Raw genomic sequence first — 26,251 nt, forward strand, 5'->3', positions numbered from 1 at the left:
TACAGAGTTAACTTCTCACTTCCTTAAATCACTTGCTTGTCTCCCAACAGTCACTTTTATCAACTCAAATCACCATTTCAAGTATCCTCCTGAGTATTTGAAATCCTCATGCTTATATTCACTTACTCCTTCCTTCCACTACACCCTCAAAAGTTTCCAACCTGTTCTCCAATCTCTCTGTCTGTTGCCTGCCCGCCTGGGCCCAATCCTGCTTTTCTCGCTGAATCGTCCCTATCATGGACACCAACTTGCTCCACTACCAGTTCAGCTAGGAGGGTGGGCTTCTTAACTAGCCCCCACCCTTCTGGTCTTTTCCCTAAAACATTTTTACTTACAAGACTACCCAAGTCCTCCCTAGTGAGGCTTGCCACCTGGGCAGAAATACATGGCCATTGGGTAAAGGCCATTTACTTAACACATAATCCAAACCCCTTTAGGGGGTCTACCCAGAGACCCACCCATTTGTCTGCTGACACTTAAACAGAAAAGAAAATTACACAGAGAGCAGAGAGAATTACAGTCTAAGCCAGATTTTTCTACTTCTATTACATTGTCCGTTACAGGGGGCGGGACAGAAGGATCTCAATACAACCTCAGAGCTTCATCGCACACATGGCTTCCACCCTGAGGAATTACGAACAAGAAGTTCAGTTCCGCCCACACACCTAACGCCCAAATGAACAGAGCAGAAAAACAACAGTAACCGGTTAAACAGAACAGAACCAGATAGTGCACCAAAACCAGATAGTGTTTCCTTATTCTATTAGGGCTCACCTTTAATCACGCAATTCTTAACATATAACACCAACAATACCAAACAAAGCAAACATAAAATAACAAGGGTAAAACAGATAGATGGTGTAAATTCTGCAGGGCTCCCCCATTCTCTATTGCTCACCAAACTGTGACAAATTTCTGTTACCAATTTATCCCTCATGTCAGGTGATCAAACTGACACTGCAGGACGGTGGGGGAGGATAGCGAAAACACACCATATAATCAAATTTTAAAACTTCATTAAAATAATAAAACAATGGAGAGTGTTGGGAACGCTCCCACATCACTCAGAAAAAATATGAATGCCCCAAGCCTTAAGCCACTTTAATACTCACACATGTCCAGACTGGCCACGTCTGTGTATAACGGTAAGAGAAGGGGGAATAGGTGGACGGGAGATTATCCTGTATACAGCTTGTTCAGAATTTCCAACATACTTCTGCTCTTGGGATGGCTGTTCTTTTACACCCTGGAATCTCCTGCGGTGCCTCTTTCAGAGATTCCAGTCCAGGTCAGCTGCCCTGTGGCTTTTCCAGTGTCACCAAGCCATACCAGCTACAGGGTCACAGAAGCACACTGCTGGAGCTCACTGGAAAGTTAAGCTTTGCAAATATAATTTCAATTCTGTAACTTGTATTGCCTCTGGTTTGCCTCTATCTATATTTTCCACAGCCAGCTGGGGCTGAAAGCAGTTTTTCTTTGTACTTTGTACTTAGCATAGTCTGCGTTGATTCTTGACCTTGAACACAAAGCAACTTTCCCTTTATCTCTGGGACAAGCTGAATTTCAAATTAACCCGTTCCTAGACAAATTGCTCACACTGTGTCAGAGGCTTTTCTTTGGTAATTAAAAGCTCCTCTGAGATATATGATCTTATCTAGATTGAAGGTACCTTCTAATGGAAATTGTTTAGATGGATTTTCACAAGTGTGAAGATTCCAATTCTCTAAATACCTGCAGGTTTTAGGACCATAATGTACGTACATGTAATATGCTGGGGTACCCTTAGGGGGTGAGGTGGAATGTTTAGACTGTCCCTTACCCATTTTCCACTTACACACACAGAGAGGGTGCCCTGTCCATGCTAGCGGCTCATAAACTAAGGATCTCTCCCTACAGGGCACTCACACAGGAGAGACTAACGAGGATGACCATGACTCTCCTACACCTCCCTTCAGCAAAGAGCGTCGGCTAGTCTCTGGGAGATGGCGCCGCTTACTCTGATTGCATCCAGTGAGATGATCAGACTGTCAGTAGCCCACACGGAAAGAAAGGGGGGGGAGGGAAGATGGGTTCACACACTCCTAGACCCAGGAAGCTTCCTCGCCGGACGATGCCAGGCCGAGTCAGCCCACCGTGGGTCGGATCTCCTAAAGATCCACTAGTTACCGGGCTTGCGTTAGAGTAGTCCTGATCACTAGCTTTCGCTTCACAGGGTACTCTGGGCATCTTCCGATAACAGTCACTCACACTGGTGTACACACACACACACACACACACCAAGGCCTCTTTTTTTCCTTTTTATCTCTCTTTTTTTTTTTTTTTAACCACGATGCATCTTTACCTGGTCCGGACCAATACCATGAGGCGGTATGACAACCCCTCTTGAGGCGGTAAAAACCCCTCAGCACCGGTGCATTCTAATGCATTTACCTATGCATTACCTTATGCATTTACCTATGCATTTACCTTGTTGGCCAACTCAGCAGTTCCCAATACTGCTATAAACTAACCTTGTTGGGGCCTTTCCCCAATACCACTCTGCATCTGATCTTGCTGCACAGTCAATAAGTTCAGATGGCATGAGCCCAACAGAGACAGACATCCTCACGGACAGTCCTCCTCCGATACCCCAACAGAGATTTCAAAAGGTCTCATACCTCTCATGTGGCGCCATGGGGTTCGAAGGGGAATGATCCGTAGTAGCCGTCTGTGGGTCCGTGGGCGTTGCCATCCCGGACGAGCCCCCAAATTCTCGGAGAAAAACTCAGTTCTCGCTTTTTCATTTGGGTGCAGCAAAATCAAATACTTTATTATTTCTCCAGTAATTACAATGGAGGGAGAGAGTGCCATAGGACACAGGGTCACCCAGTCCCGGACAGGTCTCTCAACTGGTAAACAATTACAGCAAGCCTTTATACTTTTGTTACAGACAATAACTAGCAATAATACAGACAATAGAAAGCAACAACTACATTTTGTTTATACATAAGCCATTCTGCTATCTTATTTGTCTCACTACTAGAAAAAGCAAGCCTGCATATTTGGTTATCAGTGCAAGGTCGTAATAACTTTGTACATAGTTCTTTCCCTCTGTCTCACACTATCCTTGCTTCTAGAAGTCTCACATCATTAGGGTTACAGCTGGGCTAACTCTTGCTAACTAACTGACATGCATTAAGATCCCCTTCAAATCCTTATTAATTCTTTCCCTGCTTCCACAACATTTTCTTTCACATATAATGCCACTCCTCTCCCTGCACGACCTGTTCTGTCCTTCTGATATATTTTGTACCCCGGAATGATTGTGTCCCATTGATTGCTCTGTCCACCAGGTTTCTGTGATGCCTATTATATCAATATCCTCCTTTATCACCAGGCACTCTTGTTCACCCAGCTTATTATTTAGACTTCTAGCATTTGTGTACAAGCACTTTAAAAACTTGTCCCTGTTTATTTGTCTTTTCTGATGTGTCAGATTCTTTTTTATGTGACTGTTTATCATCTGACCCGGCCCTTACATTATCCTCTTCCATCCTCTGCTCCTGACTATAACCTGGAGATTCTCTATCATTAGACTCTCCCCTAAGAGAAGTCTGTGTCTGATCCACATGCTCCTCTGCAGCAGTTGGCTTTCCCCCATCTCCTAGTTTAAAAACTGCTCTACGACCTTCTTAATGTTTAGTGCCAGCAGTCTGGTTCCAGTTTGGTTTAGGTGGAGCCCATCTCTCCTGTATAGGCTCCCGCCATGCGAAAAGTTTTCCCAGTTCCTACTGAATCTAAACCCCTCCTCTCTACACTGTCGTCTCATCCACGCATTGAGACTCTGAAGCTCTGCCTGCCTACCTGGCCCTGCCCGTGGAACTGGGAGCATTTCTGAGAATGCCACCATCGAGGTCCTGGATTTCAGTCTCTTCCCTAGCAGCCTAAATTTGGCCTCCAGGACATCTCTCCTACCCTTCCCTATGTCATTGATCCACGGGTTTTCCATGCCTTTAGGAGGTTTGTGTGGTAAGTCTGGACTTCTGTCTACCCAGCAAGTGCACATCTATGTCATTGTACCACGACCGTCCCAGCACTACACATAAGTCTGTCTAGATGCTTGTACTTTATCCACCAGGGGGCATAGGGTCCCTCAGGCCATGGTGTACCCCTGGTATGTTACCTCTCACTGCCCAAGATGGCATTTGCCTGGGTTGGTTCTGAGTCCAGTTCCCCTCGGGTTTGCCAGATAGCTGTGAAGTATTGAAGATGATCCTCCCATATGAAGCTGTACAGAACTATATCATGTATGTAGGCTGCTGAATATAAGTGGTGGGGTGGCAGCAGCCTGTCCACAAGTCATTGTAATGTGGCTGCGCCCCATGCAGACCAAAAGGCATAGTGAAGAAGTGGTATTCCCCAAATGGGGTAGGGAAGGCCATCTTCTCATGGGCTGCATGCATCTGGGGTATTTGCCAATACGCTTTGTTTGGTCTGACATCAAGATGAAAGCTGTGTTTCCCAGCTGTTCTAGTAGTTCATCTGCTCAGGGCATGAGTATGGGGCTGAGGCACATTTCTTATAAGGAGAGACGGAGGAAATTGGGCATATATAGTCTGCAGAAGAGAAGAATGAGGGGGGATTTGATAGCTGCTTTCAACTACCTGAAGTGGGGTGTCAATGAGGATGGAGCTCAGCTATTCTCAGTGGTGGCAGATGACAGAACAAGGAGTAATGGTCTCAAGTTGCAGAGGGGAGGTCTAGGTTGGATATTAGGAAAAACTTTTTCCCTAGGAGGGTGGTGAAGCACTGGTATAGGTTACCTAGGGAGGTGGTGGACTCTCCTTTCTTAGAGGTTTTTAAGACCCATCTTGAGAAAGTCCTGGCTGGGATGATTGAGTTTGGGGTTGGTCCTCTCTGAGCAGGGGATTGGACTAGATGACCTCCTGAGGTCTCTTCCAACCCTAATCTTCTATTATTCTATGATTCCATGAAGTAGGCATAAAACCATGATATTGGCCATTGACCTTCTGGAAGTCTATGCAGAATCAGGTTTTGGGACCAGTATGATGGGGATCTGCCACTTGCTCCATTATTCCTCTATGACTCCAATGTCCGGCATCATCTGGAGTGCTTTAAAGGTAAAATAAAGGTAGCAATTGGAGATATACCAATCTCCTAGAACTGGAAGGGACCTTGAAAGGTCATCGAGTCCAGCCCCCTGCCTTCACTAGTAGGACCAATTTTTGCCCCAGATCCCTAAGTGGCCCCCTCACAGATTGAACTCACAACCCTGAGTTTAGTAGGCCAATTCTCAAACCACTGAGCTATCCCTCCTTTCTGGACCAAACCCCCCATCTTCCTCAGCAGCATCCGATGGTTATCGTCGACCTTCTGGTCTGGAAGGGTGGTGATGTGGTGGCTCACCAGTTTAGTCTGCTACGGGTGGGTCTACAGCTCAGTGGAAAAGGCTGGGACTAGTTGTCATAGCTCCTCCTGTTGCTCCAGGTCTAGTTCTACTCCAATTGTTATGGGGGTTGGGTCAATGAGTTCCCCAGACAGCAGGCCCAGTTCAAGTTCTGACTGATACAGGGTGATCAGTAAGCCTTGCTGGGTTTTCCATGCCTTTAGGAGGTTTATGTGGTAAGTCTGGACTTCTGTCTACCCAGCAAGTGCACATCTTAATTACTTTTCTCACTACTTCAAACAGCTCTTGCCATATGGTGAGCAGTTTGGACTCAATGGAGGGTAGCAGTAATAGGACACTATCTCTGGGTTCCAAAGTGTGTAGCTTCATAAGAACATATGAACCGCCATAATGAGTCAGATGAAAGGTCCATCTAGCCCAGTATCCTGTCTTTCAACAGTGGCCAATGCCCGGTGCACCAGAGAGAATGAACAGAACAGGTAATCATCAGCTGTTGCCCATTACCAGATTCTGTAAAACAGAGGCTAGAGAAACCATCCCTGCCCATCCTCGCTAATAGCCATTGATCGACTTATCCTCCATAAATTTATCTAGTTCTTTTTTGAACCCTGTTAAAGTTTTGGCCTTCACAACAACTCTGGCAAAGAGTTCCACAGGTTAACTGTGTATTGTGTGTCTCACCCCTTGACTGTATTGGCATGCCTGGATCGGCTGTGCCCATAGGAAGCTCTCTTGAAAATGCCCTGAGCTTCTGGAGTTGGTCCTGGAGCTGCAGTATGTAGGGGACTGAACGCATAGCCCATAACTCCTGCTTCTTTCAGGTTTTCTTCAGGAGATTGAGCATTCCCTGGGGTTGTAGACCACACAGCTGTTCAAAGGGTGAGAAGCCTGTAAGGGCCTGGGAAACTTCCTGCACAGCAAATAACAGGGCTGGCAGTAGTTTGTCCAAGTGGTGTGGGTCGTCTTCTACAAAATTCAAAAGCATGGACCTCAGTGCCCTGTTAAATCTTTCCATGAAGCAGTCAGTCTGCGGGTGATATACGGAAGTCTTTAGTGCCCAGCAATCGACATAGTGCTTGCATCAGTTTAGATGAGATATTAATTACTTAGTATGTCCCTGGGTAGTCCCACCCAGGAGATTTTCAGGAGTTTGGCTGCTATGGTAGGAGCTGTAGCGTTTTGTAGCGGGACCACCTCAGAGTACCAGATTGCGTAATCTACCACCACCAGTATGTATTGACAGCCAGATTCCCTCTTTTCCAAGGGTCCAGGCTCCAGGGAGCACAACCACTAGTGCCTTTAGTATCCACATCAGGCCAGCCCTTTGGCATTCTGGATATGCAGCACAGAAGTCCCACACTTCATGGTGGATGCCAGGCCAGAAGAAACTTCGGGTCACTCATTGCAGGGTTTTCTCCCTCCCCAAGTGCCCTGCCCAGAGTACGGAGTGAACCAGTGATAACACACTGGTCTGGTACCTCTGTAGGACTAATAGCTGCCATAATTCTTCCTGGGTCTGGGGTTCCTGGACCACAAGGTATAGGTGGCCTTTACAGACCTCATATGGGATCCCTACAGAGTTTGTTGCTTGGTGCCCCCCATCAAGGTAGTGTTTTGTCACCTGGTCCCAGGCTTTAGTCAGCATTTGTTCCTCCAATTGTTCCCTCATGAAGTCCCCTCCAGGCACCAGCCAATCATGCTCAGCTGCCCCTGTCAACCAGACTTTGTAGGGGGATCTTCAGGGGGTACTGGGTTTAGGAGAAGAAGGGCCTTCTTCCACACCCTTCAGTCCTTCCTGTGCAATGGGTCTTCTCTTTAATGGACAGACCTTTTCTACCTACAGTGCTCAACAGCTGCACAATTTTGCAGTCCTGCACAATCTTGTAACACCTCTCCCACCGGCAGGGGTGGCTCTAGGCATTTTGCTGCCCCAAACACGGCAGGCAGACTGCCTTCAGTGGCTTGCTTGTGGGAGGTCCCCAGTCCCGCAAATTCGGCGGCAGCCTGAGGGAGGTCCGCCAAAGCCGCGGGACCAGCGGACCCTCTGCAGGCATGCGACTGAAGGCAGCCTCCCTGCTGCCCTCGCAGCAATCGGGAGAACACCTCCCGCGGCTTGCTGCCCCAAGCACGCGCTTGGCGTGCTGGTGCCTGGAGTTGCCCCTGCCCGCCAGCCAAGTCCCATCCTAAGATCATGGTGTAGGCCAGCGTCGGGGCCAGTCTGACCTGGCACACTTCCTCCTGGTATTCAGCTGCCAGCCATACCCATGCAGCTGGACAAGACTGTACATCCCTACAGATGCATTGTGGGCGTATGGGGGCCCTGCTGGGTCAGGGGATGCCACCAAATTGGCCTGGACTACTGTCTTGCTACAGCCCAAGTCAATCAGTCATAGAATCATAGAATATCAGGGTTGGAAGGGACCTCAGGAGGTATCTAGTCCAGCCCCTTGTTCAAAGCAGGACCAACCCCAACTAAATCATCCCAGCCAGGGCTTTGTCAAGCCTGACCTTAAAAACCTCTAAGGAAGGAGATTCCACCACCTCCCTAGGGAACCCATTCCAGTGCTTCACCATCCTACTAGTGAAAAAGTTTTTCCTAATATCCAACCTAAACCTCCCCCACTGCAACTTGAGACCTTCACTCCTTGTTCTGTTACCTGCCACCACTGAGAACAGTCTAGACTCCTCCTCTCTGGAACCTCCTTTCAGGTAGCTGAAAGCAGCTATCAAATCCCCTCTCATTCTTCTCTTCTGCAGGCTAAACAATCCCAATTCCCTCAGCCTCTCCTCATAAGTGATGTGCTCCAGACCCTAATCATTGTTGTTGCCTCCGCTGGACTCTTTCAATTTTTCCACATCCTTCTTGTAGTGTGGGGCCCAAAACTGGACACAGTACTCCAGATGAGGCCTCACCAATGTCGAATAGAGGGGAATGATCACGTCCCTCGATCTGCTGGCAATGCTTCTACTTAAACATCCCAAAATGCCGTTAGCCTTCTTGGCAACAAGGGCGCACTGTGGACTCATATCCAGCTTCTCGTCCACTGTAACCCCTAGGTCCTTTTCTGCAGAACTGCTTCCTAGCCATTCAATCCATAGTCTGTAACAGTGAATGGGATTCTAAGTGCAGGACTCTGCATTTGTCCTTGTTGAACTTCATCAGGTTTCTTTTGGCCCAGTCCTCTAATTTGTCTAGGTCCCTCTGTATCCTATCCCTACCCTCCAGCATATCTCCCACTCCTCCCAGTTTAGTGTTATCTGCAGACTTGATGAGAGTGGAGTCCACACCATTCTCCAGATCATTAATGAAGATATTGAACAAAACTGGCCCCAGGACCGACACTTGGGGCACTCCACTTGAAACCGGCTGCCAACTAAACATGGAGCCGTTGATCACTACCTGCTGAGCCCGACGATCTAGCCAGCTTTCTCTCCACTTTATAGTCCAATCATCCAGCCCATACTTCTTTAACTTAATGGCAAGAATACTGTGGGAGACCGTATCAAAAGCTTTGCTAAAGTCAAGGAATAACACATCCACTGCTTTCCCCTCATCCACAGACCCAGTTATCTCCTCACAGAAGGCAATTAGGTTAGTCAGGCATGACTTGTCCTTGGTGAATCCGTGCTGACTGTTCCTGATCACTTTCCTCTCCTGTAAGTGCTTCAGATTTGATTCCTTGAGGACCTTCTTTATGATTTTTCCAGGGACTGAGGTGAGGCTGACTGGCCTGTAGTTCCACGGATCTTCCTTCTTCCCTTTTTTAAAGATGGGCACTACAGTAGCCTTTTCCAGTCATCTGGGACCTCCCCCATTCACCATGAGTTTTCAAAGATAATGGCCAATGGCTCTGCAATCACATCTGCCAACTCCTTAAGCACCCTTGGATGCAGCACATCCGGCCCCATGGACTTGTGCTCGTCCAACTTTTCTAAATAGTCCTGAACCACTTCTTTCTCCTCAGACAGCTGATCACCTGCTCCCCATACTGTGCTGCCCAGTGCAGCAGTCTGGGAGCTGACCTCGTTTGTGAAGACAGAGGCAAAAAAAGCATTGAGTACATTAGCTTTTTCCACATCCTCTGTCACTAGGTTGCCTCCCTCATTCAGTAAGAGGCCCACACTTTCCTTGACTTTTTTCTTGTTGCTAACATACCTGAAGAAACCCTTCTTGTTACTCTTAACATCTCTCGCTAGCTGCAACTCCAGGTGTGATTTGGCCTTCCTGATTTCAATCCTGCATGCCTGAGCAATATTTTTATACTCCTCCCTGGTCATTTGTCCAATCTTCCACTTCTTGTAAGTTTCTTTTTTGCATTTAAGATCAGCAAGGATTTCACTGTTAAGCCAAGCTGGTCGCGTGCCATATTTACTATTCTTCCTACACATCGGGATGGTTCTTTCCTGCCACCTCAATAAAGATTCAATGCAGTCATAGGGTTAACCGGAGTTTGGCAGGACTTGTCCAGCATGCCTGGGAGCCTGCGCTAATGCTTGACCATAACTGCAATCCATGAAAGGTCAGTGGTGATGGAAATGCCTTTCATGGCCACACTCATAGCACTTCCCCTGTCCCACCCTTCCATGGCTGGGCCAGCTGGTCTCCTCTGTGGACCCATTTTCCCCTTGACTAGGAGGCAGGTCACTCTGCAGTCTTCTGGATGGCACCTCCCCAGTTCTCAGTTTGAGATGGGGGCTTAAACCCCTTGGCTCATGCGGGCGGGTGACTTGCTTCAATGGTAGGCCTAGATGCCCGGCGCTCCAACCACCTTCCCACAAAAACTCCTGAGTTACTTCCTCCATGCTTCTCCACATCTTGTGGTCTTATGGTCCCTCCTCCCTCTGTGGTGCCCACAACCTGGGGGTTGTGGGCTGCTGCCATTTGTCTCGACGCAGCATAGTGAAGTTCTGGTGGTCCTTCAACAGGAGCCTGCAGCACACTTCTTTCCTCTCCGGTGGTCAGACCCAAATGAACTGGGTTACTCCCTTTTATAGCCGGCCTCCAGCCGGAGTATGCCCAGCAGAGAGGAATTAACCCCTGCAGTCCCAGTGTGGACATGCACACCCCATCACAGGACCCAAGTCTGGGATCACAGCACTGTATAAACACAGAGCAGAAAGGAGCCCTGCTCAGAAGACCTCACACTCAAAGATGAAAAAACAGGTGGATGTAGACAGACAGGGGACCGCAAAGTATTACTAATGGTTATGAGCCGAATAATAAGCAGCAGTCCCAGCCCACCTGCTGCTCAATCAGGCAACCCAACAAGTATTTGGAAATGACTAAACCATTCTAGAGAAGAGTTTGCTCCTGCATGATTTTTCCATTCAGTGCTTTCTGCTCCATACAAAGGTCGTTGCTGCTCTCTAAATTGCTTCCTTTCCCCATCCCCCCTCGGCCATCACACTACTCCACACAGTACAAACCCCGTTCTCATCAACAGCCTCTTCAGTCTCTGTTGAGCCCTTAAAATCAGTACTAGTCAGTGACTGGAATAAGGGAAGTGGTCTCCTAATAATGGAGGAACAAAGTGTTACAGAGCACATTTGGGGATATTTTGGGGGCTGTGAATAAGATTCTGAATCACCAGGGTTCCAAAATGTCAGTTTTGCCTTTTCATGAATGTCATAGGTCTCACCCCCACTTTGAACTTTAGCGTTCACAAGATGGGGACCTGCATGGACTCCCCTAAACTAAAATCCTAGTTTAGAGCTGGTTCTCGCTGCCACCACTCAATAATGTACGTGTATTGGGACACAGTCCTGCCCCAAAATCCTTGGGGATCCCAAGAGCCCCAAATCCATGGAGTTCTTACACCCAGGAGAAATAAACCATTCCCCCCTGCTTCCTCCCCCCTCCCTTTTCCTAGGAGAGATACCTGATTCCAACTCCTTGAATCAAACACAAAGGGAAACAAACCATTTCCCCCCTCCCCTCTCCTAGTGCTTAAGAGAGATACACACTGATTCAACTTTGTGAATTAACCTTAGGAGGAACTCACTTTTCCCCCCTCCCCTTCCCCTGAATTTCCACAAGAGAAGGAATTAACCAAGTCCAAAAAAAAGAAAAGAATTTATTAAAGAATAAAAAGCAAAGTAACTTGTCTCTGTAATACCAAGGTGGAACAATACACAGAGTCTAACCTATAAACCTGGAGAGAATTCCCCCTCCCCCTTTCTTTCTCAGTAAAAGCAAAGTAACAGCAAACAGGAACAAAGCATTTCCTTCAGCAAACACACAATTGCAAATGTAGAAATCAAAGTATAAGACTAATCCGCCTTTCTAATTAATACTTACTATTAAATAGTAGGAACTACTCTGGGAGAACTTGGAGCCATGACTGGCCTCTTTTAGATCCAAAAAAAAGAGCTCTAACAAAGAACACAGACAAAGGCTTCCCTCCACAGAGATTTGAAAATCTCTTGTCCCTGATTGGTCCTCTGGTCAGGTGTTCACAGGTACTGCTTGTTAACCCTTTACAGGTAGAAAAAAACCTTAACCCTTAACTAACTGTTTATGACAATGAAAGATTCCTTTGGGGATCTTGCTAACTCTGTGTTCCTGCCCTGTCTCTTACAATCTCAGACAAGTATATAGCCAATAAGGCTGGCTTGCCTTTACTATACTCTCTGCCTTACCTTCATTATATTTAGCTGCTTTAATTGCATTCAGCTATATCCTGTAAAACATAGGCTGAAGCATAAGCTAACATAAGTGTAATTAGGTAGGCTGTAACCCTTGGCATAGATCAACAGTTACCTTTAGATTAGGGATGTAGAAGGTTAACCATGTGACCAGTTAACTGGTAAGCACTAGCCTTACCACTATGCTTGCCGGTTAACCGGTTAACTTCACCTTACCAGTTAACCCAGCCGGTCGGCCAGCTGCGCCAGACCAGATCAGGCCTGGCTATGGCAGGCTGGTCAGCAGGATTCCAGCTGCAGCAGGCCAGCCAGTGGGGCCCTGACTGCAGTGGCCCGTGGAGGCTGGATCAGCCCCAGCCCCAGCGGGCGGGCAGGACCCCAGCCACAGCCACACTGGAGTGGTCACAGCCCAGTCAGTGGCAGGCAGGCTGCTTGGAGCAGCCTCCACCCTGTCTGGCTGATGGGAACCCAGGCCCATAGCCCCAGCAGGAGCCCAGGCCCTGCTGCCCTGCACTGACCCCTTGGAGAGACCTCGGGTAAAACGGTTAACTGGTTAAATGAAACCAAAAAAACCCTGCTGCAAAATGCTTCAGAGTTAGGGACAACAGCCCAGTGAAGCACTGGAATGGGTTACCTAGGGAGGTGGTGGAATCTTAAAGCCCTGGCTGGGATGATTTAGTTGGGGTTGGGCCTTCTTTGAGCAGGAGGTTGGACTAGATGACCTCCTGATGTCTCTTCCAACAACAGCCTGCTTTCTGCTCCTGGACTCAGCTTCTCCCTACTCACACAGGGCATACAGCATTTATAAAGCAGCTGCCCTGACTGGAGGAACAGTCTATAATCTATACAATGGTTAATCAGTTAGCTGACTGGATAGCTTATGGGAATGCTCTATTTCTTCTCACTGTGTTTCTGTGGAGACTGAACTGTTCAGATCTTCAGCCCTGAGGGTCCCTTCCAACCCTGATATTCTATTATTTCAATTCATTCAAATTGGTCAGAAGATCTGACATGTTCTTTACTTATCCCTGTCTGCATCCCTTCCACTTATCTATGGTAACTTCACTAGTTGTCCAGTCACATGTTATTTTTTGTGAGAAGTCTGAAGCAAAGTAGGCAGCGAGCGGCTCTGCTTTTCTATCATCTTCTGTTACCAGCTCACCTTCTCCAGTGTGCAGCAGAACCACTCTGTGCTTGATCTCTCTTTTTTGTCTGACATGTATGTAGAACCTTCTTGTTGTCTCTAACACTCCTTGCCAACTGTAACTCATTCTTTGCCTTGGCTTTCCTGATTTTGTCCCTACACGCTCACGCTGTTCCCATATATACACTTCTTTGGTGCTGTGCCCCTCCTTCCATTTCCTGTATATATCCCTTTTGGATCTGAGATAGCTAAAAAGCTGTTTGTGAAGCCACATTGGCTTCCTGTCACTCTTCTTATCTTTCCTCTGTGTTGGAATAGTTTGATGTTGAGCCTCCAGAAATCAGAATTACATCATTTTAGGAACTGCCTACCCTCTTTGACTCCTTTTCTTCCTAATTGGCCTTTCCATGGGACCTTGCCTTCTATTTCTCTGAGTTGGTGGAAATCTGCTTTTCTGAAGTCTGGTGTCTTTCTTTCGCTCATGTCCTCCTTTCCATCAGATCTTGAATTCTATCAGATCATGAACACTGCCTCCCAATTTCCCGACCACCTTCATGTCCACAACTAATTAATCCCTGTTGGTCAAAACCAGATCCAAAATAGATGACCCGTATTTTTTCCTCAACTCTTTTAATCAGAAGGTTGTTGCCTATGCATGCTAAACTGTTGATCACCAGGCTTTTGATAACAGAAATTAACAATTTGAAAATTGATATCTGGGTCTCTTTGGGGAGAACCTGATAACAGTTTTCAAATACATTAGGAAGCTGTTATGTAAAGCAAGATGATGAATTGTTCTCCAAGTCCACTGTAGGCAGCACAACAAGTAATCAGTTTACTCTCTGGCAAGGAAGATTTAGATTAGATACTAGGAATAACTTTTTAACTATAAGTATAGTTAATAACTGGAATAGGCTTCCGAGGGAGGTTGTAGATCTCCATCTGTAATTGGGTATATAGACCCTTTACTGGCCGGAAGGGGTTTAAGGAACACTTATGGACTAAGTAGGCTCCACTCCTTAGCCCTTGCAGAGCATGCTTGGACAGGAGGTGGGGTTTAAAAGCCAGCCAGGCAGCTCAGTCTGGGGCTGACCAGCCAGAGAGGACATAACCTGGTAACTGCCGGGGAGGACTGGATCTGAACCTGCCTCGGGCTGGTTAGCTAGAGAGATTCAGCACCTGGCAGCAAGAATGAAGACTGGAAGTCCTGAAGGTGATGATCCCAAGGGTCAGGGGGCAACTAGATGGGATGCAGATAGAAGTAGGAGGTGGCCCAGGGAAGCTGATGGGAGGCTGGACACCATAAGGAGCCAGATGAGCAGCTGAGTCAACTTCATAGACTCCTGGGTCAGAATGTGGTGGAATAGGGTGGGCCTGGGTTCCCCTATCCTTGCTTGAGCAGTGACTACTAAGTGGGATTGCCACCACAGAGACGATAGCCATTAGGTGGGATTGCTGCCACATTGAACTGTTGCCGCCAACCAAATTGAGGCACTAGGCAGAACTGTCACAAATTGAACTATGACCAGTTGGCAGGAGCCCCTGCACCAACCCCAGTCACACCTGGTGAAGAATGTGAGCAATGTGACCCAGGTCTGCTGGAAGACCTAGGAAAAGCAAAAACAGAAGAGGGAGAGAAGAAAGAGGGAAAAGCCCACAAAGGTAAAAGTACTTGAGGGCGGGGAAGCAATATGGAGATGGACAAGCTGCTGAAATGGACAAGCTGCATGAAAAACGACACAACAGCAGCTACAACATCAGCTGTTGTTCCAGCAGATGGCCATCCACCACCAACCGCAGGCTGCCCAACAACAGCAGCTCATAGGGGAGTTGGCTGTGCAACAAGACGAACAACAGATGGCCACCCACTCTAACCAAAGGGGGCCAACGTCAGCCCAGGGACAGAAAAACCCTATACCATGGCTACAAGTAATCCCCTGGTGAAGTTGATAAAGATGGGCCCTAGAGATGCCATGGAGGCATTTTTGTTCATCTTTGAGAGAGTAATGAGAGTAGCAGGATGGCCACCAGATCATTGGGCCATCTTTCTGGCCCTATACCTGACAGACCTAACCCAGATCACTTCTCAGGGCATTGACCCCAAAGAGGTGCAGGACTACTCCAGGTTAAAGTTACTATCCTGGATGCATTTGACATCATACCTGAAACCCACCACTAACATTTTCGCCAAGAAAGAAAGATTCCCCATGGGTGCTTGACCCTGGGCCATGGCCCAGTGCCTCAAAGAACATTGTTGGTGGTGGTTGCAACCAGAGAGGCAGATTGGGGAGCAGGTAGCAGAACAGGTGTCTCCGGAATAATACACCCAGATATTCCCCACAGGAAGTAGGGACTGTGTGATCTGACACTGGCTCAGAACGTTAGCATAGGCTGTCAAGCTGACTGATGACTTCTTAGCCACCAAAGGTACCCTGGATGTGGCCACCCACACCAGGAATCTGAAGATCACAGGCATTGAGTTCCAGGGGACAAGACTGCTACGGATGATGTGCACTTTGGGGACTGGTCATAGGACCCAAATCATGACCCAACAGCAGCCTGGATCTGGTCATGGGCATAGGGGTCTGGACATATGAAAATTCCTGGCTGCTGTCCAGTATGAGAATGGAGTCCCCTGAACAAACCCAGATGGCAAGAAGGGAGAGGGGGAGCCCCCTGAAAGGTCTGTTTCTCCAGTGGGCAGTTGGCCATTTCTGCCAAGACCTTCCATTTATGGATTGTTCCTAGGAGCAGGCATGGATGGCAGGCACCAGTGACAGGAAAAAAGGGGGCTGCCAAATTGACTATTCAGCGTGGATAAATGGAGTGTGGGCACCCAGAAACCCCCAAAAGCCCCACTGGTCCCACCCCCAATAATCGGGTTGGGACTGCTGAAAAGAGAACAACTGGCTACAAATATTCTCTCAAAATATCAGTGGTGAGGAACACTCCATTCCATATCTCAACAGGAAGATGTTTCCACAGGATACTTCCTATTCAGCCATCAAGAAGGAAGCCCCAGCCATAAAATGGGTTGTGGATGTGCTGAAGTGTTACCTGTGAAGGAACTCCTTCAAGCTGGTGATGGCCTATGCCCCGCTGTGCTGGCTGAACACTACGAAGGGCACCAACCACAGGATCATGAGATGGTACCTCTCGTTAGAGCTGTATAGTTTTGAATCCTTCACTAGGCCAGGAAGGACAATAAGAAAGTGGATTTCTTTGGGGGAGAAGAATTGCAAAAAGGCACCCCGACCCCCAAAAGGGACCTCAGGGAGAGGGTGTGCGATGGGGTTTATAGACACCTCATTGTCCAGGAGGGGATTAAGGAACAGTTATGGGCTAAGAAGGCCACACCCCTTAGCCCTTGCCGAGCATGCTCAGACTGGAAGTGGGGTTTCAAACCAGCTAGACAGTCAGTCTGGGCCTGATCAGTCAGGAAGGTGAACATACCCTGGGAGCTCCTGGGGAGGACTGGATGTGAGCCTGCCTTCTGTTGGCAAGCCAGAGAGATTCAGCACCTGGTGGCAGGAACAAAGGCTGGGAACCCCAAAGGTGACATTCCCTAGCTGTCGGGTGGCTGTTAGATGGGATGCAGACTGGAGTAGGAAGTGGCCCATTGAAGTTGACAGGAAGCTGTGACAGGAAGCTGTGCCTTTGTTAATGTCTTTAGCCCTATCTCTGGACTAAGTCCTCATACTCTTCTGGGCTACCTTTAAGTCCATGCCTGCCCCGGTATGCAGCAATGCTCCCAGGGCCTTCTCCCTGGAGACTCTTTGCCTTATCAATTCTTATTACCCCAGTTTTCCAGCCAGGTCACTTTGTTACCTGGGGTTCTTTCAACCCAAAGCTCTTGGTAACTTTACTCTGTGCAAGCAGGTGTCAGGAATAAATCAGGAGAGACACGGCCATCCGACCGATAGATGGCTGGCACAACAGGACAACACAAGTGCTTTCACTTAAAGCTAAACTTTATTAGTCTCAAGAACTTACACACGTCCGCAACAAGTTAGTAAAGCATTTTGCAACAAGTTAGTAAAACACCCCCAACCCTTGATAATTACCAAAGCTGAGTGTGGCTCTCGAGTGACACAGCGGCAGGCTTCCGGTGGCCAAATCTTCCGTCTGCCAGTGGGGACCGCAAGATGTATCCAGAGGGAGAGTCGAAAAGAGTCCCCAAACAAGTCCATCTATCTCAAGCTTTTTCCCCTTATTTATACATTAGTCATAGAATGACATGTCCCTTAAAGAAACCTTGTTAAGTAACTTTGTTGCTTGTTAAGTAAACAGTTTCAAGCAAGAGGTTCCTTCTGACTATTGATTAACCAGCTGTGGGTTTTCCAGAGTCTGCAGGTCTGAGACCTCAATAAACATTCCTGCTCTTTTTAAAATGCATGTATCAACAACTTCAACACAATTCTTATCAGGAAGGACACAGGGTCAAGCTTTCCTTTCCATGGCACCCCAAACCTCCTTCCCTCCTGTCTTGGCCGAGCTGAGTTTGCTGAATGATCAATTTACAGCTTGCTGACTAGGTTGCTTTTTAACAATAAGCCATAGTGGTTTTAAGCACTTTACTGGTTTGCCAAAGTCTTCCCACACAACTTCTTCAAGTTCAGTCTCCTTTTGAGGTAACAAAGTCAACCTAATTGTTGGCCCACTTCAGAGTCCTCAGTCCCTGTTAAAATTCCAGCCCTGTGCTTGGGCTCCAAAACAAAACTTGTTCCCTCCTCAGGGCCAGTGGGGGGACTCAGGGCATCCACTACTCTGGATCCCAACCCAGGGATCTTACAAATAGCAGCCACATGTTGCTTTCTTTAACAGCTGCTGCTGCTGCATTCCCTGGACTGCTGCCCATTCTTCCCATCATCTTCACCCATTACCTTGGATTCTGTGTCTGTTCCCAATTTGTACAGAGTTTCTCCCAGTCCTTTGCCTGGATATTCCTTCTATCTGATCCCTTCTGATCCTAGGCAGTTCATTTTAACTGAGCTTGCTGTGTTCTCATAGGCTCCAGGGAAGCAGCTATTCTAGGTAGGTCTGGAGGACTCACGTTCACTGCTCCTTTTCTAGGACAGGGTGTGTTAGGAACCCTGAGGTCTCCAACAGGGGGCCTCAAAGGGCCTGGTACATCCATCACAGTGGGTCTAGGCTTACTTGGTCCTTTCTCAACATGGGGGAATGCACTAGATGATCTCTCCAGATCCCTTCTAGCCCAATGTTTCTAAGACCATATTCAAGAAAGGGCAGATCAATGATAATACAATGAGCATAAATAAGATACTACCACTCACCACCCAATCCACCAAATCTGCATGAGAGTCTATGCTTGCGGACTGCCTCCACCCACTGCCAGATCTCTTGTTTTGCCTTGTCCCTAGTATTCACCTCAGCCCACTGTTTCCTTCTTTGCGCCTGTGCTCAGGGTTTTATGCACTGTGACAGATTTATAGAGGTATTTTGGCATTGCACCATGCAGCATTGCAAGGCCAGAGTGACTTAGATCATAGAATCATAGAAGATGAGGGTTGGAAGGGAACTCAGGAGGTCAGCTAGTCCAATCCCCTGCTCAAAGCAGGACCAATCCCCAACTAAATCATCCCAGCCAGGGCTTTGTCAAGCCAGGCCTGAAAAACCTCTAAGGAAGGAGATTCCACCACCTCCCTAGGTAACCCATTCCAGTGCTTCACCACCCTCCTAGTGAAATAGTGTTTCCTAATATCCAACCTAAACCTCCCCCACTGCAACTTGAGGCCATTGCTCCTTGTGTTCTGTCATCTGCCACCACTGAGAACAGCCGAGTTCCATCCTCTTTGGAACCCCCTTTCAGGTAGTTGAAAGCAGCTATCAAATCCCCTCTCATTCTTCTCTTCTGCAGACTGAATATCCCCAGTTCCCTCAATCTCTCCTTGTAAGTCATGTTCCCCAGCCCCCTAATAATTTTTGTTGCCCTCTACTGGACTGTCTCCAATTTGTCCACATCCTTTCTGCAGTGGGGGGCCCAAAAGTGGATACAATACTCCAGATATGGCCTCACCAGTGCCAAATAGAGGGGAATCACTTCCCTCGATCTGCTGTCAATGCTCCTAATAATACAGCCTAGAAAGCTGTTGCCTTGTTGACAACAAGGGATCACTGCTGACTTATATCTAGCTTCTCATCCACTGTAATCCCATATCCTTTTCTAAAGAACTGCTGCTTAGCCAGTAGGTCCCTAGTCTGTAGCAGTGCATGGGATCCTTACATCCTAAGTGCAGGACTCTGCACTTATCCTTGTTGAATCTCATAAGATTTCTTTTGGCCCAATCTTCCCATTTGCCTAGGTCACTCTGTACCCTATTCCTATCATCCAGCTTATCTACCTTTCCCCGCAGCATAGTGTCATCTGCGAACTTGCTGAGGGTGCAATTCATCCCATCGTCCAGATCATTAATAAAGATGTTGAACTAAACCAGGCCTAGGACCGACCCTTGGGGCACTTCGCTTGATACCAGCTACCAACTTGACATCGATCCATTGATTACTACTTGATGAGCCTGATGATTTAACCAGCTTTCTATCCACCTTATAGTCCATTCATCCAGCCCATACTTCTTTAACTTGCTGGCACAAATACTATGGGAGACGATATCAAAAGGTTTGGTAAAGTTAAGATATATTATACCCACCTCTTTCCCCATATCCACAGAGCCAGTTTTCGCATCATAGAAGGCAATCAGGTTGGTCAGGCATGACTTGCCCTTGGTGAATCCATGTTGACTGTTCCTGATCACCTTCCTCTCCTCCAAGTGCTTCAGAAGTGGAGCACTGGAAGTCTGGAAGTGTCATTTTTCAAAAAGGAAAATCTAGCCACAACGGCCTCAGTCAAAGGTCTTGAGGTGACTATAGATGCAAACAGCTATGTAGATGGATTTTCAAAAGTATCCAGGTGCTTAATTTCTTAACACTCCAAAGCTCTTCTAAGGAGGCTACAGGGAAGCAGTGGTACACTATGGTAACTCAGTCTCACAGCCCCAGGGGGTAGGAAGGAAAGGTTTTTGCACATCCCCAATGGACATGGCTAGTCAAAAGATTCTGGGCTCATGCACATGAGAGACAGACACACACCTACTGGAGTCTATGTGGACAAACACTCAAAGAAAAATTCTCCTTGACCCCACAAAGAGGACTTTATGACCCTGTGCGCTTCCACAAAAGCATCCAGGGGCTGTAGTAGAAGGGAGAATCCCTTCACTCATTTATAAAGGAAAGCAAATACTAATTTTAACTATAAGGAGTCAATAACTGCTCCATAGTAAATGTAGCCTTTTACTTTATTTAAAGTGAATTTAGTGATGCTGTATTATACCACCAGGGATTTGGCTCTGGTTGCTACAGTTTCCACTTCAGAGTAAAATTGTCTCTGGAGCTTTTATCAAATGTGGAGGCTCTCAATTCTCAAGTCCAAGGATAATGGCCACAGACACAATCACAAGTACAAAATGTTATATGTACTACAAGTCTTATTAAAACGATAAGTAAAGTTACAATTACCCATGTGTGATGCATTCAGCCACAGAGACCACCCTTAAGACTGTCACCTGATGTGCTGAAATTACCTCTCAGCCCATTTTCCCTGCCAGTTTGGGACTCCATAACCCTGCCTCATTGAGCCAGATATACTAGCCTGCTGCAACACATCTATGCATGACATTTACCCTGTGGTCAAGAGATACATTCAAAGATGATGCAATCATGTCTTTCATAGTCTCAGACAATACATTGTGATATATTACAATCATCTATTGGCACATCTTTACAGTAATCTTGGGACCTTTGGGGCATAGGGTTATTCACTGGTCAACCACTCATGTCAAGCATTCTTAAGTGTATGGCTTAGTATGGTTAAGATGAAATCTTATGAGTTTCAGCCAGCAGGCCATGCATTTTAGTCATTCTTTATTTATATATCTAGTACACATTCATTACTTGTAAATACATAGTCGTACACTTCTGTAATTCTACCATTTAAATTGATTTAGCATACATTGAGTGTATATGAAATAGCAAATAAATTGACCATAACATTACATAGCACAATCATAAATGGATGAGAAAATTAACTAATTGGCTACATAAATGATATCTGAGTTAATGTGTCTTAAAATTCAGCATAAAACTGTGTAAGGTCCTAAAATTCTATAACCCAAATGCTGACATATGATTAAATATAAATAGAATTTATTTTCATAGCATCAGTCATAATTAATGGAAATTATCACATGACATTTCACAGCAAATCAGAAGCGAAGCTGGAAAATATAGGTGAAGTTCATTACATAATTATAGTTAGGCTATATCTATAGGTAGATGTGGTAGGACTGTGACTATTTCTAAAGCATTTAGTCACAAATAGTTTAGTGAACAGAAGTGCTGATTTGAATGTAGAAAAGTATTTGCAAACCTTGAAGGTTTCACGAATTTTCATATTATTGGTCTGAAAATCCACATCATGCATCATTCATTGTTCTCTTGTTTACAAAATTTTAATCCAGAAGCATAAACAATACCATGTGACTTGGGTGGCCAGTCGTAATTACAAATACTGAATACTGATTAGTCAGAATGAACTGCTTGTGAACAGCCAGCTGTTCATCCAAACTGATCAGTGAATAATTATGAATGGTTATTTTTATGAACAGATTCTGATTTCCATAAATGATTTCTGAACAGAAGTAACTTTGTAATATTGACAACAATATTAGTCACAATTAATATATTACATCAACCCAAGCTTATTCCAACTCATAGTTCAGAAGAGATCAAATAACTGTAGCTGGAATTTTTAATTGTAGCTGGAACCAGCACACAATGTTAATAAAGAACAAAAAATGAATAGCTTCATTTACTCATGTTGTGTATGCATCCGCTGTAGGGTATGAAAGTATAAGCCTGACTAAGAAGCGGATACAAATATAAACTTCAAGACAGAAAAAATTAGGAGGTTAAATTGTTACAAAGCACTGAAACTCCATTTATGACTATTGAGAAACTGGCAAAGTGACAAGAGAAGGGGAAATTATAGTAAGTCAAACCTTATCCAAACCAGCATTTGATTTTTGAAAATATGTGTGTGAATTCTATTAAAATGGCTTCTATTATAGAAGCATCAGCTTGTTCCCTGAGTTTACATAGCTCTTCCTGGTAGCTGTTATTTATTTCCTCTAAATCTTTTTCCAGTTTTTCTCCTAGGGCCTCCTTCTGTTGGGTCTTCTGTTTCAGAGTGGTTTCATCATGTGAGCCTTCCTCCTTTAGTTCCTTATCTATATTTTTACATTCCTCATCATGTTCTCTTTCTTTTCTTTCCATCTTTTCCTTAACGGTTTCTCTGAGTATCTCGATTTTTTCTTGAAGTTTCATGTGAGCGTATTTATACATGTTATTAGTATAATGTGAGCCTCCTTTCTTTTGCACCATCTTATCAGTCATTTCAATCAGCTCTGAAATCTGGGCTTCCTGCTCCTGTCCTTCTGCCTTGTTGTTGAAAGCACAGCATCGATTCCTGCACTTTTCCATCAATCTCTGAAGATCTTTGTCCTTTAAACTTTTAAGATAATCATGTAAAGGCTTACCATCTAAGTCATCTTTTCTGGTGAACAAGAAGATCATGTACTCCAAAGCCTTTTCCCCAAAAATTTCTTGTATTCTTTTAATTGTTTTTTTCTCTTCTTCAGTGAAACGACCCAACTGCATCACCAGAACTATAGCATGGGGTCCTGGGGAGGAGACTACCACACAACGCCCTATTTCTTTCATAGTTTCTTTTAAAGAAATTTCTGTGTCAAAAAGACCAGGAGTATCAATGACTGCAATGTCCGTGCCATTCCAATCTCTTTTCCCTATAGTACATTTCTTTGTTACTGACTGTGCTGCGATTTTAGATGCAAATATTTTCTCACCGAGGATGGTGTTTCCAGTTGCACTTTTCCCAGCTCCAGTTTTACCAACAAGAACAATCCGTAGTTCAGATTTCTCAGTGTACTCTCTGGCAGCTCTTGGGCCTGGAAGAAGTAAGTTTGACAATGTCATGGTAAAGATAATAAAGTAACAATGGGTGCATTGGGGGATTTCCTGTTCTGTAATTATAACTGTTGTATGGCCTTAGTTAACTGGCATGGAAACATTTTGCATGTTGGAGCGGAGCAGCAAAGTGAGGGATTGGCACTGACAGCCTGTCACCTTTGGAGACCTTGGCTCAGATGTGAGTGAGTTCTAAGCACCCAGCAGGCTTTGGGCTGGAGGGGGCCAGCGCAGGGATCAGGTGTTTCTGGGAGGGAAACTGGTCTGGATCCTTATGTTCTATTTTGGAATCACTGCTCACGGTGTGGTGTTGCCACCAGATTTTATTAGCTCCCTGTCCAGCCTTGGCTTTACTACATGCAGAGAGGAGCAGCAGTCACCAGGGGCCAGTCCAGGAAGGTGGGAGCAGCAGAAAGCGCCCAGGGCAGGCCAAAGAATGGGCTCTCTGTTTAGTGGAAGATGCCCAACGGGTTTAATTTGGACCTGACTTCCAGAGAAGTGAAGCACACCCAGATCCCCCTGACTTCAGCTGGAGATTTGGGTGCTCAGCACCACTACAAATAAGCCCCTGCTTTATTTTTTGGGGCGATGAGGTAAAAAGAGAAAGGAAAGAGACTAGGGAGAGAAAGAATGGAATAGAAAAAAGCTGAAAAGGGGAGTGGGACAAATAATTGGGACAGATGGATGAAAGGGAAAAGAGTGAAGCCTGGGGAGCAGGAGAAGGAAAACGGGAGTGAAGAGGGAAAGCAGTGAAGGAAAAGAGGGGAGGAGAGGAAGAAAACACTGCAGGAGAGGGACAGACAGTAGAAGTAGATGGAGAACATGCACCATGCCCACAATGGCAGCTCTTGTCACTCTCAGTTAGGGGAGCTGATGAATTCACCTGGGGGAATAAATGCCATAGACCTGCATTGCCTGGCTTTAGAGCCATCTAGATGGCTTCAGTTGGGAGCCAGGCCACCTCACTTCTTAGGTCCGGTGAGTCGGGGAGTTGGCCTGGTGGGCAGGAAACAGTCCAGGGCTCAGGCTCTCAGGAAGGGGCTGAGCAAACTGTTCAAGAACAAAACCCAGACTTCTGATCATCTAGGAGAGGGGGAGACTACCACCCGTGAGTGGGGTGGCAGGGAGGACACAGGCCCGCCCACTCCACTGCATCCCAGCCGGGGCCCTGACAGCGAAAGGCGACCTGCTGCTGTGTCAGTGGGGATCCTGGCCGCAACACACCGACATCGGCTCTGGGTGTGCCACAGCCAGACTAGAGTCGGCTGCCCCCAAGCTACTTCCGACCTCCCCCTCTAGCAGTACCTGCGTCTGGTCGGCGTCCTCCACAGGGATCTAGCACCATGGGCTCCTCATGGTACTCGGCAAGTGGTAGGCTTGGCAGCTACTCTGGGCCGCTTCCCTGAGGTAGGCTTACCAGCTTCTCTGGGGTCTGACCAGCATCAGGCCTTGACTGATATGGACAGTCCTTGGGGTGGTCACACACTGCAGGAGTCTCCCCAGCGGGAGCAAGGCCACCAGCGTCTGGCTTCTCCGGGGGACCAGCCAGCTTCTGAGCCCTGCCCTGGGGTTGGGCTTTTATACTTCCTGTCCTGTGCTTTGACCTCTGGGGGGCGGGCACAGGCTCCAGTGGCTCCGCCCACTTTGGTATCCAGAGGGGCTTGTCCCTCTCTGGGGCAGCTGGGAGCCAGGCCGCCTCACTACAAGCCAAATCCCACCTTCTCCATGGCATGTAGCCCTTAGGACCTCCATGGGGAGCTGGTCTGCACAGCAGCAGAGGAGCAATGGGATCCCAGAGAGAAGCCCTGTCTCGGCAATGGCCATAGCATCCCCTCGGCTCTTCCCCTCGCATGGAGCCTACCTGGCCCTCAGCTAGGGGGAGTTACACCAGGGGAAATGGTGCCTTCCTGACTGTTCCAGACAGTGAGGCCGTTCAGCAGCTGGGTAACAGCCCAGGACACTGAATGGGTGAGCAGCCCAGGGAAAGCCACTCTGGCTGACCGGTGCTAAGTGGAGCTGCCAGCTGGGGAGGATGGGCCTGTCACGGTGAAGAACAGCCACCGAGGGCACCTGGCCTGGGAGAAGGAGAAAATGGCTCTTGGTGATTTCATTAAAACTCCCCTTCCGGGTCCTCTCTCCCTGTGGTATTGGGCTGCATTGGGTCAGCAGTAACTGCCCTGGCCTCTGCATGGGGGAGAAAAGGGGAGTAGGATCGATGGAAGGCTCATTGGAGGAAGGGAGCTAAGATGCAGGAGATCAGCTGGCTTGCCCACATGTGAGTCCCTCACTCTTGATCAGGGAAGAGCTGCAGAGTCCCACTGAATCTGTGTCCACATCGGCCTGACAGTCCTCAGACCAGCAAGATTGGTGGAGGGATGGAGTATGTCACGACCCATCATTCCTACCATGCCAAGAAGCCGAGATTGTCTGTGGAGCTGGCAGTGCAGCCTGGGAAAAATTGTCTCTTTGCAAAATCAGAAGAAATGCAGGGACAGGATACGGGGAATTAGGAAAACACTGAGAAAACTGGAAAAGAATTATTTAAAATTCGGGGGGAGTTAAAGGCAATTGGGGGACTGACTGCAACCCTCAAAGGCATGGGATTGAGGGAGAAAATGTTTAGCCACGTACAGTGTGAACTATGATCATTTCCAGTGTAAGGACTGCTCTTCAGTGAGCTTACTTTGGTTCCTCCTTGTACACAGAAAACAATTTCCCACATCACAAAACCACTGCATGATTTGGCTTGATTGTTAGTCTTTGTTCAGGAGAGAACTGGGACTGAAACATCAGGGTCTATTGCAGGTCAGGATTGAGGTGCATTGGCAGAGATTTGAAGAGGCAGCTGAACACACACCAACAGTATCAAACCTTTATCTTTCAAACCGTATTGTATCTAAAATGTAAATATATTTCTTTAACCCAAACACCAAAATCCCTTCTGTACTGTCAGAAATAGAGCTGGTCAGAAAATGGGTTTTTTTGGACAGAAAATT

The 26,251-nt window shown here is 46.9% G+C and overlaps 1 protein-coding gene across 1 annotated transcript; it reads right to left on the minus strand.

Moving 5' to 3' along the window:
- Positions 1 to 22,271: 22,271 nt before the first annotated feature.
- Positions 22,272 to 23,264, minus strand: LOC120393773 (GTPase IMAP family member 7-like). The gene has a single exon (XM_039518268.1). The coding sequence runs from the start codon at positions 23,262 to 23,264 to the stop codon at positions 22,272 to 22,274; it is 993 nt and encodes a 330-aa protein (XP_039374202.1).
- Between the last annotated feature and the right edge of the window lie 2,987 nt (positions 23,265 to 26,251).

This window comes from Mauremys reevesii, unplaced genomic scaffold (assembly GCF_016161935.1).
Source record: "Mauremys reevesii isolate NIE-2019 unplaced genomic scaffold, ASM1616193v1 Contig3, whole genome shotgun sequence".
Taxonomy (NCBI): domain Eukaryota; kingdom Metazoa; phylum Chordata; order Testudines; family Geoemydidae; genus Mauremys; species Mauremys reevesii.

Bases quoted from the DNA above. Each gene is read 5' to 3' on its own strand.
- LOC120393773 (XM_039518268.1), bottom strand. From the start codon at position 23,264: ATGACATTGTCAAACTTACTTCTTCCAGGCCCAAGAGCTGCCAGAGAG.